This window comes from Embiotoca jacksoni, unplaced genomic scaffold (genome assembly GCF_022577435.1).
Source record: "Embiotoca jacksoni isolate LCO1_2020_lvr unplaced genomic scaffold, fEmbJac1.0.p SCAF_22, whole genome shotgun sequence".
NCBI classification, from domain to species: domain Eukaryota; kingdom Metazoa; phylum Chordata; class Actinopteri; family Embiotocidae; genus Embiotoca; species Embiotoca jacksoni.
The window spans coordinates 9,549,265-9,564,079 of NW_027185363.1; the positions used below are offsets into that span (position 1 = coordinate 9,549,265).

Genomic DNA, 14,815 nt, shown 5'->3' on the forward strand with positions numbered 1-14,815 from the left:
GTCTCGTGATGTCTGTAATGCCCTTAATTCCAGTATGAAATTAGCTGTGTTGCAGCAAACTTCAAACACATTAATTATAGACGACTCTCTCTTAGGAGAAGCTGCCCTCTATCACACTGCAAACAAAACGAGAAACGAGTGAGAAAAAGAGGCGAGAGCGCTAGAACAGGCGAAGGGGAGATCTGTTCCACTTCCGTTCCTCACAACAGAAAAAAGGAAAAACAAGAAGGCATTTACACAGTGAAAGCAGAGGAAAGTGGTGCAGAAGCGAGGCCTCGGATTGATGAGCCTCAACCTGCCACTGATGTTAAGTGTTAGAGCTTAAAAGAACGAGCTGGAAAGAGGAAAAAAGAAGAATTGACCGCCCTCTGCTACCACTCATCAACAGTACGGAGAAAATTGTGCAGTAAAAGCTGAAGAGGGAGAAGAAAACAGCGGACGGGCTGATGCAAGAAACAGAGATTTAAATAGTCGGAGAGCACTCTGCTTCAAGCGCGATGTCAACCTACCATCTTCTTTGGTTCTCATCCTCACCGGGGAACTCTCAGGGCCCGGGCCCACATCAGTGTGTGCCCTCACCCACACCTGATACTCAGTCCACTTCTCCAGGCCATCCAGCACACAGCTGGTGGCGTCCGCACCGATGCCCGTCACCTCGTGCCGCTCCGTTTCCTCTCCAGCCAGGGCCTGGTAGCTGACTGTGTAGCGCACAATGGCGCCGTGGCGGCTAGCGGCGGGCGGCGCCACCCAACTCACCTTGAGGCTGGTGGAGCTCAGGCTGACCAGGTGTACCTCTTGCGGAGGGGCAGATGGGGCTGCAGGTGGGGAGGGGAGCAAAAAACCACACGGAGGGAAGGGCACGGATCAAGCAAACAAAAAAAACCAAACTAAAACACAAACACAAATACGTCAAAACTGAGGAAGCTTTTCGTACTGTGGTCAGTATAAAATCAAAATGTCATAGACAAAATAGCAAGATAATATTTTTGAATTTACGTTTAACATTATGTACATAAAATTAAGATACTTATGATATCCTGATCATCTGTCATATTTCCCTATGGAGCACATTTTTGAATCTGGTATTTCCTATTGCACTGTGTATGTGGTATTTTGAAATTAAAGCCCAAGTATGGACAGTCATTGTAAATAAATGTCGTAAAATAAGAACCTGTGTGGCTATCAATGTGCATGCTTCTGTACCGCCCCTGTAAATAACCAAAGCTGTTTTTTTGCACTCAAACTGCAGGTGATAAATTTACTAATATAACATTGCAAGTTTGAATATGAATTTTCAATTTTTTTATACTGAATACAAAAAGCTTCCATACTAAACAGGATGCAGACTCCAGACTGAGAGATTGGATGCAAAAACACATTACTAGGCCTCTGCTGAAGCTGCGTTTGGCACTACATTTATGCACGAGGCCATGAAACGACAGGGTGAGGCGAACGGAATATAAAATACGCCAAAAATTTTACGAGGCAATGTTTTTATAAAGATGTAATTTGTTCCTAACTGCCCTCTGTGCTGCCTCTTGCCGTAATAAAGTGGCCAGAGATGTGTGAGCGTGTGAACAAGTGCTTGACAGTGTTGACTAGTGTTCGCACATTGATGTAGAGACGCTCTGGGCTTAATTAAAGTGGTTGGCTGCAGCTGAGATGCGCTGGGCAGCTATACATGAAGCAATAATTTCATAATCAATAACAGGTACGGACATTTCCAGCCATTGTCAACATCTGGTTTTCTAGTCACTGCCATGGAAAACAGCATTTTTATTTTCATCAGATGGGACAAATGCTGCTCTGTCATTAACTCTTAGATTTAAATGGCTAGAATCAAACCAGCAATGTTGCAACTTTTAGATTTTAGTTTTAAAACTTCTGCCTCAACATAAACATGCCTTTTAATTTAATGTCGAGGCATAATGCTGATGTGGCAGATTAAGTCCACTTCACCCTGTTATGTTTTATAAATACAAATCTGACTTTCGTGCCCGTGTAATTGTAGAAACACAAACATCTACAGTATTAACATGTCTACAAGGTTGGAAATTTCCGCCTACACCTCCAGTGTGAAATGGTTAGATTACTGCAATAAATAAGATTAAATTATTTACAACAGCTTCAGTATAAAATATATAAACTCTCAAGTCTAGAGGTAAAAACAGAAAACTAATAAACAACTTTAAAATGGAGAAGTACAAAACTGAAAACAAACCCAATTGCATTCATATATTTCATGCGCCTTACTGAATCTTGAACTTATTCAACAACAAAAAAAATTGTCAAAGGAGAATAAAATGAACTAAGGGAAAGAAAATTCAAAACAAAGTGTTCTTACAAGGCATGCCCATGAAATGTAATTTTTAATAAGCAGAGCAATGAGCAGCGAGCTCAAATATGAATCCAATAAACTAATGCCAGAACATGAAACTCCACCTCTATCAAACATTAGGGCTTAACAAAAGAGTAGTGAGTCTCATCAGGTGGTCCCCTGATCCACAAGAGAGGATGGTGAAAACACCACATGTATCTCTAAAAAAGAAGTTGGCAGACTGAATCAAAAAAGCACTAATCATTTGCAGAAAACATTGTTGTATTGAGCTCGGGATGCAAAATCTGCTACATCAAAGTGAAATTGGACAACACAACAGGAAATACTGTATAAAACGCCTCAGAGTCAAAAAACAAAACAAAACAGGGAGGTAACAAGTGGGCTTAAAATGGAGGCTTTTCACCTAATGTCAGCTTGGAAAGGCTCCAGTGACCCTAAACAGGATAAAGCGGGTGTAGATAATGGAACTGGATTTAAGGTATATTCACAAACATAAGTGAAGAGTCATAGATGTTCAAATTATTATTTTGACTGTTTCTTAACCAATCATAATTCAAAAGATAGACCTTTTTTTATTCCTGTTTTTAACATTAATGGTTAAAACAAATCACTCAAAGCTAAACGTTTAGCTGTTGTCCAACTTATGTACTTTATTAGAGTTAGAATAGAAATCTGACTGCACCTTTCACTAAAGATTGTCAGCTATCTTAACCATTGTTACTTATACATATCAATTCCCATTCCATGAGTAGGTGAAGTATCCTGCAGCTCTTACAGACTGTCAAGTCTTTAGCTGAGTAGTTTTGTACACAGCCTACAGTGATATATGACTAGAACTCCAATCTGTTCATTGCTCTGACTCTTAAAAATATATGATTCTAAACATTGAAATGCAGCACTAGAAAATGTCACACTTTCCCGCCGTCTGTTTGCCTCCGGGCCTTCCCGAGACTGTTGTTGCTTTTTTTTTCATGCACCCCATCCAACCACTGCATGAAATCCAAATTCTTTTCACCATATTTTGCGTCTCAAGAACACAAACTCATCGCCACTCGTATTCTCAACTAAGAGTGATCTGCGGTTGTGTGTTTTATTCATTTTATCTGCCGTCACGGGCGGGGAGGAAACAGTACAGACTGTCCAGTCTATATTTTACTGTAATGCCACAGTGATCCTGTTACTAAGTGAACAGAAATTTTAAGTGTTAGTGTTCATCTGATGTTCATTTTGGAATTTCATTGACCGATTTGAAAAGGTCAAAAATGAAGCATTATAATTGTAGTGAGATTACTGGCTTGTGATCTGAAGTGATCAAAGTAAAACACAATGTATACTAACACAAACAAGCCCTTAAGATTGGTACAAGGACAATCTGGTCATATTTTAAAGACTCTGTATCAGCTAAAATAAAGCCAATCATAATGTGACTCTTCCTTCACTGTACTCCAGTGTGTTTTGTCCACTGGATCCTGCTGGTATTGCAGCATATGCAAGTGAAAGTTAGTCTGACTGTGTGCACTGATGCAAATGCAGACAAATCAGCTGTCACTAATTAACGTTAAGTCCATGATTAACTTTAATCATTCATCGTATTCTGATCGCATTCCAAAATTAAACAAGTCTATTGTTGGGTTTGTGCGCACTCTGCGAGCTGATGTCTACTCAGCCAAAGATCTTTTGTGAGGGAACAAATCTCCACTGTGTAACACCATGACTGTACTGTGTGCTTCCGTGATTCTCTCTCGTCGACTGCATCAGTTTTAGGAGTCGTATCCTCCGAGTTAAGTGAAATTCATTCTGTTGTTTATAATCTTATGTGCAAAGGCAAACGTGTACTGCACATACTGCAATCTCTCTGGGCGAGAGGGTACAAGCATTGTGCCACTGCAGCAAAAAATAAATAAATAATAAACACAGTCAGCTGGCAGAGTGACATTTTGAGTGCTGGCACTGTAAAAGCACATAATGATATGAGACGAAACAACACAGCACAGCTCACACATGTGGGAACAAGACACATTAAACCTACCTTTGACACGGAGTCTGCCCTCAGATATACAGACAGGAGGGTTAATTTTTGGTGACAGAGGGAGCGGGGGGGAGGGGAGGGACTGTGGAAGCGTAAAGCTGACCAGGATGGCTGCAGTGTCAGCATTTTTTTTATGTTGTGCTGAAAGTCACTTGACATTCAAGTTGCCCACATTCTCTGATTTAAGCTGCAAAATAAAAAATAAAAAAATCCACTACCGAACGAACTAAACCTGCTGCAGCTGGTGGTGGGCGACTCTCTGAAATAATTTGTTAGTGGACAAACGTAGATAAGACAGACGACCGAGACAGCGCGAGAGGGGAAGGAGGGTGTACTTACTGGACTGGGCGGTGCGGACCTCGATGGGCTGAGTGTAGACACCTAAACCCATTTCAGAACGGGCTGCCAGGGAGAAACGGTACAAGGTGTCGGGCTTTAAACCATCCACAGCGTAGGAGCCTGCTGGGTCGAAGGGCACATGTATCTGGAAGGTAAAGAGTTGGACGGAAAATGCAAGAAATATTAATTCAAAGACAATCACAATCTCTTTTTTTTAATGTGTTGAGCTTTATTACTTTAGCTTCCACTGAAATCCTGGAGCCTGATCTCTCCTACGTACATGCATACAAAGTGGAGAATACAGCCAAATGCGAAAGCAGCTTGTTCCAAACACAATTTGTCCTCTGGTTTACAACTAGTGCAGTGGTCCAACAGAGTTGAATGAAGGGCCACAACACCACGAGAGAGAATTGAACCACTGTGCTACGTGTTACTACAGTGAATCTTTCTCATCAGCCGGGGAGCTGACTGCAAACACAACAACAACACGGCTTGAATTGAAGCTTCCAATTCAGAGAAATTGCATCATAAAAAAACTAAGATTCATTCGTCTGCAGTCTCACAGTAGAATGAGACAAAAGCAGAGACAGACAACAGACAGACAGGGAAATATATAGAAAGACGGCCAGAAAGAAAGAAAGAAAGATAGATAGATAGATAGATAGATAGATAGATAGATAGATAGATAGATAGATAGATAGATAGATAGATAGATAGATAGATAGATAGATAGACAGACAGACAGACAGGCAGGCAGGCAGGCAGGCAGGCAGGCAGACAGACAGACAGATAGGTGGATGAGATGAGATGAGATGAGATGAGACAGGACGAGATGAGATGCAGCGTAGGAGAGAAAATCAGGTCATAAAATAGTTATAACTTCATGTTATTATTCTAACCTTGATGTCTGAGCCGGTCTCCCAGTACTGCAGCTCATACTTAGTGATGGGGTCCTGCACTGGCCACAACCATGTTAGTATGATGCGTGTGTCGAGCTCGGCCTCAGCCTCAAAGCTGGACGGCTGAGCAGGGACTGGTGAAGAGCAGGCCGGAGGAGAGATTTTTTTTGAAGAATAGAAGGAACAAAAAGAGGACATTAGTGAAGCTAAATGTTCTCCACAGTGTCAGCAGCAATTACCTCCTCACCAACTGTGACTGCATGGCAAAGAGAAACTAACACACAAATAGCCTTATGAGCCGTTTCACAAACACTGCAGACTCACCAGTAAAATATAGGACTTTTAACTCACTATTTACGCCTTGTTACATTAAACATGAGCATACACACATTTACAAACACTCAGAGCCACACACAGTGTTTGGCTGCTCACCTCCCTGCTGGGTTTTGACCTGCAAGATGTCAGAAGGTGGCCCGTCACCTACAGAGGTAAAGCCCAGCACCCGGAGGCTGTAGGTGATATCGGGAGTCAGGCCTGAGATGGTCGTCAGGCTGCTGTCGTCCGTGTTGTGTTTCTGCCAGGCGCTCAGTGGAGCCGTCATGTCGGAGCTGTAGTAGACCCGGTAGCCCCTGATTTGCCCATTGGGTTCCTCGGGCGGTCCCCACTGGACCAGCATTGTGCTGGCGCTCAGCATTCGGGCTTGGACATGCAGAGGTGGCGAGGAGGGGGCCTGTTCGCCGGTGCGCGTCTCCACGGGGTCGCTGGGAGGCCCCCGGCCAATGTTGTTGACAGCCATGACGCGAAACTCGTACTCGGAGTACGGGCTAAGTCCACCGATGCTGTAACGGGTGGTGGCCACACCTTCCACTTCCTGAAAGCCGTTGTCAGAGGTCTTGGCTCTGTACTGGATCATGTAGTAGGAGACGGGTTCTGGGTTCCCAGAGTCCCATGTGAGAGTCACACTGGTGGCTGTGGTCTCAGTCACGATGAGCGAGGTAGGGGGCTTCGGTAAGGCTGAGGAGGGAGAAGCAAGGTATTAGCTTTCACTATCACTTTCAGGACAGGTGGGTAATTTGAGAAAAATTGGACTTCTGACACATTCGATAACACAGTTCTCAAAATGCAGACACAATACGGCTAAACACAGCACATATGGAGAAAAGACATAACTAGTCATGCGATTCTCTATTCTGTAATTCACCGCACTGAAGTGATTGCTTCATAAGCTAATTCTTATTGTGCTGTCAGCAGCCATTATTCCAAAATGAATAGAAAAGCTCAAATGAAGTCCCAATTTTGCTTTTATTAACCGGCCTGGCCATTACTGACAATACGGGAAAATTGCAGGAGTGGATCCTGTTGTGACAGATGCAAACTAAACAGAGGGTCTGTATTAGGGCTTCCTTGAAGAAGGGGGTCTGTGCTGCTGCGGTCCCTCTAATGGCAGTGACATTTTGTGCATCGATCATTGAGTGGAGAGTGAAATCATTACAAACAAAAACTGATAATGGAGGCTGCAACAAAGTCACATACACACAGGTGAGTGTGAGGAGAACCACATTGATACAAACACTTGGTGGCAGACAAATAAGGACATGCTGGAAGAAATACATACAAGGCTGACATTATTGGCTAACAAAGAGACTATAATATGTCAATAAAAGCACAATCTGCTGCACAATGAAAGCTGTGATTATGTAAGAAGTTTTTGAAAGAGGCTTATTTTGCTTTAAAACATTTCATTATCTGTATATGAATCTGCGGGTGACTCAAATCAACAGAGTTCACATCGCTACGGCAACAACCTCACATACGGAAACAACAAGTCCGCACCGCTCTCGGCTCTCACCTTTGACAGTAACCTGAGCTGTGGCTTCGATCATGCCCAGAGAAGAGATGGCCACGCAGGTGTAGTTGGCCGATTCGCGGATGTTGGTGACCTCCAGCACATTGCGTCCCATCGGCATCTCCTCCTCCTTGGTCAGCTCCACCACGCCCGTGGTCCACTTGACGTAGGGCATCGGTGAGCCCACCGCCACGCACGTCAAGTTGACGCTGCCGCCCGGCATCACCTCCTGGTTGGTGGGTGGAATGGAGAATCTGGGTGGGACTCTTCGCACTGAGGGGGTGAAGAGAAGAGGCAAGAGAGGGGAGTGAATAAGTAGGATATGTAAGATGAGTATGATGCTTTTTTTTTTTTTGGGGGGGGGGGGGGGGGGGACACGGATTTCCCGAATGGTCTTGCCCCCATAACACCACAAGACTAAAAGCTAACTCAGAGGAGCTAATAGAATGGAGGGATGATCGCTTTTGTCCAAATGTACAGGCGAGCACAATGTGAATAATAGGACTGTCACAAAATGGCTCTGGAAATTCACAAGAAATCTTTGAGGGGATGTTTTATCCTCTTGCTTACAAAGGGGAATATAATCAAAAATAGCCCAGTTTTTGCTGGAGACTATGTCTGGCCCTCTTTTGTCAGGGTGTCAAATGGTGGCGAGAGTTGCATCATTGAGGGACCCTGTGGAGATGCTATTGTTTGATTTCTCCTCCCGCTCCCTCTCTCTGGCTCCTTCTGCTCAGTCTGTCTTTCTCCTTCTCTCTCTCTCTCTCTCCTCCCTCTTTTTGTGCTGTTCTGATATGCAGATAGGCTGACATTAAAAAGGGGTTCCCATGGAGACAAGAAGGGCCTGTTGACGTCGCCAGGGACAAGGCAAACACCAATGCAGCGGCTCCATACGCTACTGAAAGGCTCGCCCAGAATAAACAGGCAGCCAGCATTTACATATGACTTGCTTGCTATCTAAATAAAGATGCCTTCCAAATTTACACATTTTAGATCTTTTTGGGGCAACTTTTGGCAACCGAAACAAACTTATCCATTTGACATGGCAAAGAAAGCTTGACGTGATGTGAACATCCATCAGTGTCAAACCTGTTACATTTATGACACGCTTCATTTTACCATGTGCTAAGTGTGAGAAAGGGGGGGGGGGGGCGCTCTGACTTCTCCAACCTTGATTGTGGAGAAACTGAAGCCAAGCCAAACATTTAGCTCCCCACTGAGGACCCATTATTGCTATCCAACTACTGCTGGTCATATGTTTTCAAGACACTGGGGTGTGAAACCGTGCTTGCGGAATACATACCGCTTGTTTCCCCTAATGCCTTACAACATCTCTGTGTATCTCTTGTAAAAAAAAGAAAAAAAAAAAAAAAGCCCTTGACTGTAATTGCTCTTTTGCACAGGTCTACATGAAAATGGATTTTCAAATATGAGTCCCCCCTCCCTCCCTCCCTTCACCCCTCCCTCCCCGATCTAATTTGAACCGGAACGTCGTTACAGCCATGCTTGTTATTCCCCTCATTATGTGGTGAAATGGAAAAACACAAAAGCACCTTTTGAGATTCCAGTCAGGAAAAAGGCTGCTTCACTGGACCCACACTATAATAAGGGGGACCTGGTTGACATTCATTTGAATTTTACCGTAATAATCGAGGTGCCGCATATAGACCCTCTGCTGTTTTAATCAACACAATCATGTGGACCTAAACTACTTGGCTTAGGATCATAAAAATATGAAGTATCCAGGTCTGAGCCCCAAAACCCCATCGTGCATGTTTTTTTGCTTTACACAATTTCCCAGATAACAGCACGAACAGAGAGGTCAGCCAAGCTTCAGGACAGAGTGATGATGACTGTCTGATATTAATAACAACATTATGCTTACAAAATGAGTGATTGAGAAGGTACAAGTTTAAGGGTTTCATGCTGGAAAAAGACAGGAAGCGACACATTAAAAGTTCTAAAGATTTACATAAACCATAACATCTGATCTCCGAGGATCATGGGAATATGGCTGATTTTTTTTTACATGCAAAGACCGGACAGGCTGAGTAGGGTTACCGAGCCTGGGAACGGGACTGGGACGACATTCTCAAGCAAAAGCATGCACAGGAGTTGAGGAAAGATATGGGACAGGATAGCAAGTCTGAGTACGCCGGGGAAGGAAGATAAAGGAAGAACTCGGTCCAATTTTCTCATATGAATGACTGAACATCTGATTTCCAGTATGACTAAAGCCACAACACACTTCGCTTTGAGTACTTCGAGAAAGTGATGTCAGTGTTCCCTTCACTGCCTTCCTTTTGGCGGCCACCTGTGTCTTCTTGCACAAAAGCGAACCTATTTTTCACAACACATGCTTATGAAAAAGAGAAACCTGAGCGAAGCAGGCCTAATGTAAAACCATTAAGCTCAAAGTGTCTGTTATTCTTTTGCGATTCCAAAGACTAAACAGTGCTAAGAGCAGTCAGTCAATGGGGCCTGTGTATATTGAACACTTAATGTTGTGAATAATTCATGGCGTGCGGTTAAGTTTGGAGAGGTGCTGTGGAACAAAATGACTAGAGGGCAGGTAATTGTTATCGATTCCCCCGAAGCCTCTCTCCTGTTGAGAGCGGCGTGGAGAGATGGGCTCCGGGACTCTATCAAAACTACAAAATAAGCCCTGTCTCCACTCTGCCTGCCTGCTTGCTGGATACCTATAAATTTAACTGCCTTGACAAAGTGCCCAAGGATAGCAGAACCTGTTCAGTCAATCAATATATGGCACAAACTGGCACAGAGTCAGCAGGCTCCCGGGCTTCCTGGCACGCAGTGCTGGGCTACCATGATGGCTGATCATCCCCCCTGTCAGCACGCTGCCAGCTCATTCTTAAATATTCTACAGGTCAGCTCTTTGCATGGCAGTGCTTTCCAAATGGTTCAGAAGAAAATAACGTTTCCAAGACATTACCTCTGGCATGGACAATGTGAGTACGATCTGCTATAAAACAGAGGTCAGTCTTTAAATATGAGTATCAGGGTCCAGTAGTCAGAAAATTACTTTCATAAACGTATTAATGCCTGGTTCTTACGCAGTATCTTATCTATCTATCTCACAGTAACCCCCCTCCCCTCCCTTCCCCTCCCCAACAGTGTATGCATTTCTCTAAGGGTCTTGCAACAACCTTTTTTTTTTTTTCTGCAGGACCTGCTGCAGCATCACACTGAGACTGGGGGAATGTCTGTCTTCTCATTAGACTAACATGTGCCTATCACATCCTTCAGGCTCTGGGTGTAGGAATGCCCATGGCTGTAAAACAGACATAATCCCCTGAGAATGGCTTTGTCAGTTCTGATACCCATGTCCCTCAGTGGGAGAGCAGGGGTGTTGCTGCCTAAATACCTGACAAATCCGGTTGCCACCTGAATACCGGAGTAATCCATCACACACCCCTCTGATGAGGCCTACAGAGGCGGATGGAAAGTCGGAGTGTGAAAGCGGCTATAGTTTTAGATGGATGCAGCTGACAGGGATGGCAACATGGGTGCGCATAGGAAGAATGCACGGCAACATAACACAACAGAGATCTAATGACCTAAGCTAACTGCTCGGGGACTCCTTTATGTGCTTTGGCAAGACTTATCGAAACACGATTTTGAGGGAGTGGCACGGAAGACATGCAAGAGCTATTCAGGGCTTCATGCAAACAAGTAGACACCAGTACACGTTTACACTACAGGGGATTAGGGAGCTACTACTATTATTTTTGTTTTGTCAGGGACGGATATGTAACGTCTTCATCATGAGGGGGAGGGTGGAGAGGATGGTTGACCTCACTGCAAAATTTGCATCAAATGGAAGGGAATGACAGAAAGTGAAAATGACCAACCTTCACGCTGATCTGTTTGCAGATGAAGTGATTTGATGGAGGTGAGCGATGGAATGAAAAGTGAAGAGGAAGACAACACAGTGAAACAGACCAGTGTTTCCAGAGACACAGTGGAGGTTAGTGACATGGCACAGAGAGGCAGAGTAATGCATAGATACGGGTCCAAGGAGAGAAACTAACTATTAAAAGTGACTCCATATTATTCTGCATCTTTTTCATTTGGATGATTAATATTCCAATTTAATTTGTTTTTTTTTCTTCAAAATTACTCATATCATTTAAATTTAAGCACTCAAAGAAACCAGGAGTGACATTTCAGACAGTTATGACTGTACAGTGAAATTTAACGTCTTATTAATCATTAGGAATGGTAAACTGTAGCACAATTTTCCATCTCTTTAGGTACAAGGTATTGGACTTGTCATGCCTTTTTTTTTTGTTTGTTTAGAACAATTTTTTCCACTTCACGAGCACTTGTTGAACTTGGCTATGCTCGATATACTCGTGTACCTTCAAAAAAACCCGTCATAAAACTGACCTGAATTGAACACTTTCCCCGTTTCTCTCCTTGACACACAAATATACACACATAGAACAGCATGAAGACACTTTGGGAAAAGAAAAGCCCAGCTGCAGCACTTTATCCTCTGTGACATATTGACATGTCACATGGATATATGAAGGAGTGCCAGCAGACAGAAGCTGACATCCCCTCCTCCGTCGTGGGATAAGCACTTGACAAACGAGCGCTCATGCACAATCACAGCACGCTTGTGATGCTGCCCACGTTGATGGAGTCCTCCTTCAGAGGAGGGTCACCGAAAGCAACCCGCGGCAAACAGGGGCACGTGCGCACCTTCACACCTACAGACGCGCACACATTCTTAATGGATGAGAAGTGGAAGGACATAAATAGATACACAGACAGGAAGGGAAGAAACAATCCATGAGAAGACTCCCTTCATCCACCAAAAAAAAAATTAAAAATACCACCTCCTCCCCCCACCTACACAGAAATATGAGGACATCACTCTCTGGTGGTTCTAAAATGTCAAGACAAGGGTGGAGACGGTGGTGCCGGCAGAATGTGTACCTGCAGACAGGAATTGGATCAGGTGGCGACGGTGAGTGGAAAAAAAAAAAAAGGAAAGAAAGAAAAACAGAAACGCATTCGCAGACACAAAACACCAACCCATAACAAGCCCATTTAAAGCAAGTCTGACAGGAGTGTGTTTGTGCATGTGGGCGGGTGTTAGAAGGGTGTTGATAGAGAATAATACCACAGTTCTTTCTCTCATGGTAATCCTTTCATATGTCACCTTCAAATAGCACTAACTGTATTGACATTTCAAGACTACAAATTACTGCTCTACCCAGGGAGGATGAAAATGCAAGAAAACGCAGAATTTATTCAAGAGTCTTAAAATGTACTCAAAAGTAAAAAAAAAATAATGCGAAAATACTAAAGTCTCAGCGTTAAACACTGTAAAATACAACATTCATTGAATTATTTTCGCAGCAGATGTTAAAAGCAGTAAGATCTCCACTCTTGTGCCTCAGAATCCAAAAAAGTCAAGAGTATAACAACAGGAAAGGCATGTCAAAGGCCGCTTGTCTCGAGTCCCTCATGTTTTAAACCCAATCTAGCAGCCGAGTGATAGCACAGCCCAAGGTCCCATCTCCTCATTCCCTGCAGCGGTAACAAAGACGGAGTGAAAGCATGGCTCCAGCCTTTGTTCTCCATTCCAGACAAGTACACTTTTAAAAGGTTACGGTTGGTTTGATTTCTATCTCGCCGCTGGTGTGGTGAGGCTGAGGGGGGGGACATTTGGTGTTAAGACCAATGGGTTGACAGCTACCTGGGTGGTGTTACCGACTAGCTGGGCCTGGGGGCCCCTGCTGGCGCCACGCCACACAACTACTGTAATTACCTCTGGGGGGAAGGGGGAGGGAGGGGAGGCAGAGTCTGCACCTGTGACAGACATGTCCTGATTAATAGACGAGACTTACATCCCTTCGCTGGCTGGCTGACTACCTCCCCCCTGTCAAGATTTAAGATCTAAACCTTGTGGAGCCCAGTGTTTAATCTGTAAATCTGATTCCACTGTGGTCCTTGAGAATGATTTTACCTCTGATTCCCCTGATCCACGAGGAGGTTCTGCAAAAACATTTATTTTGGATACCTGCCTGTGAGGAATAAATTGATGCTCAATAATAATAGAGCTTGTCTGAGTGAGGGGGAATTTGTTTTAAAAAGTACACTCGATTCAATTTTACATTTCCTAAACAGTGGTTTGTAATTTCACAAGCTAGATGGGAAACAACAGACTTTAATTTACTTATTTTAGCTTGATAAATGTAAAAAGAGACAGTGGAATTAGTCAGCCATAAAATAGCCTGTATAATACACTAGCGTATGCTTTTAACAAAATTTGGAAATGATAGCCAAGCGTGTCTTTTTCTTGCCGTGACACTTTGACTCCCTCTCTCCCTCCTCCACCCACACTAACAACTGGAGTAGATATTCTGTTTCATGTACATCAGACATGGTGGTGTTATCCGCAGGGGCTGACCTCCTAGACTTCTCTCTCTCCCCTATGTAACAGCTTTTTTTTTTTTTTCCCAGGATGGGTGACGCTCCCCTGGCCCTGCATTAATCTGCTCACGGAGACACCACAACAAAAAACAAACCCTGAAACTCCAGACCCCCTGCATGCCTCCAGGAGCTCTGGGTTGTGCGGGAGGGAAGGGGGGGGGGTAATAATGGAACCTTTGGATACAGTCAAAATATAAAAGAAAGGAGGGCCTGGCATCGGTGCCAGCAGAGGAAACGATTTCAATGCAGCTGCTTTCACAGAGGCCGCACCTGGTTGGGTTCACAGCCAAACACGGAGTCGGGGTTAGTTCAGCTCATGGGAGGTATCGGTTTATAATGATGAGTGGAGGAAAGACAAAGAGACAGAAATAGTGGTATATTGAAAATAACACCACAATTAAAGGTGCTGTACGTGTTTTCCACACATGTACACTTATCGTGGCTGATTATAACTTTTCTCATGTTGGAGGTGAGCACAGCTATGTTGGAAATCACTCCAATTATTAATAAGAATTAAGAAACCTTCATAAGGTGTAAATTGTCCCATTTTATCAGGTGCAACATACAGCTGATAGGACGGTGAAACACATGCTGTGTTCCAAATGGCGTACTTGTGGACTGACTTTCACTATTGTGAGTGCATGAGTGCGTTCACACTGTCAAGTACAGAAACATGCAGTGTGCTACAAGTACCAGGAGGATGCACTCAAAACACCCCACAAAACACGTGTGAAACTCTGGACACTTTCCATCTTAAACGGTTACCATTTTGGCTCTGTGGAGGAAGGGGCGGGGCCACCTGCGTTAAAAATCTTCAAATTAAGGCGTCTGAGGGAGGACGGCACAAAAGGGTTTGTTTTTCACATTGACTGCTGGACAGAAGAACCTCTGTGTTT

The 14,815-nt window shown here is 43.9% G+C and overlaps 1 protein-coding gene across 21 annotated transcripts in view; it reads right to left on the reverse strand.

Moving 5' to 3' along the window:
- LOC138203162 (receptor-type tyrosine-protein phosphatase F) overlaps window positions 1–14,815 on the reverse strand; it is a 166,540-nt gene that overhangs the window by 52,817 nt on the left and 98,908 nt on the right. For 14 of the 21 annotated variants that reach the window (XM_069157853.1, XM_069157845.1, XM_069157856.1 and 11 more), the window contains 5 exons: window positions 7,455–7,724; window positions 6,038–6,619; window positions 5,606–5,739; window positions 4,707–4,851; window positions 510–815 (listed from right to left, as the gene is read on the reverse strand). In XM_069157853.1, the coding sequence (XP_069013954.1) occupies window positions 510–815; window positions 4,707–4,851; window positions 5,606–5,739; window positions 6,038–6,619; window positions 7,455–7,724 (1,437 nt within the window). The remainder of the gene's footprint in view (window positions 1–509; window positions 816–4,706; window positions 4,852–5,605; window positions 5,740–6,037; window positions 6,620–7,454; window positions 7,725–14,815) is intronic. The other 7 variants (XM_069157851.1, XM_069157849.1, XM_069157847.1 and 4 more) reach the window with 1 other exon arrangement.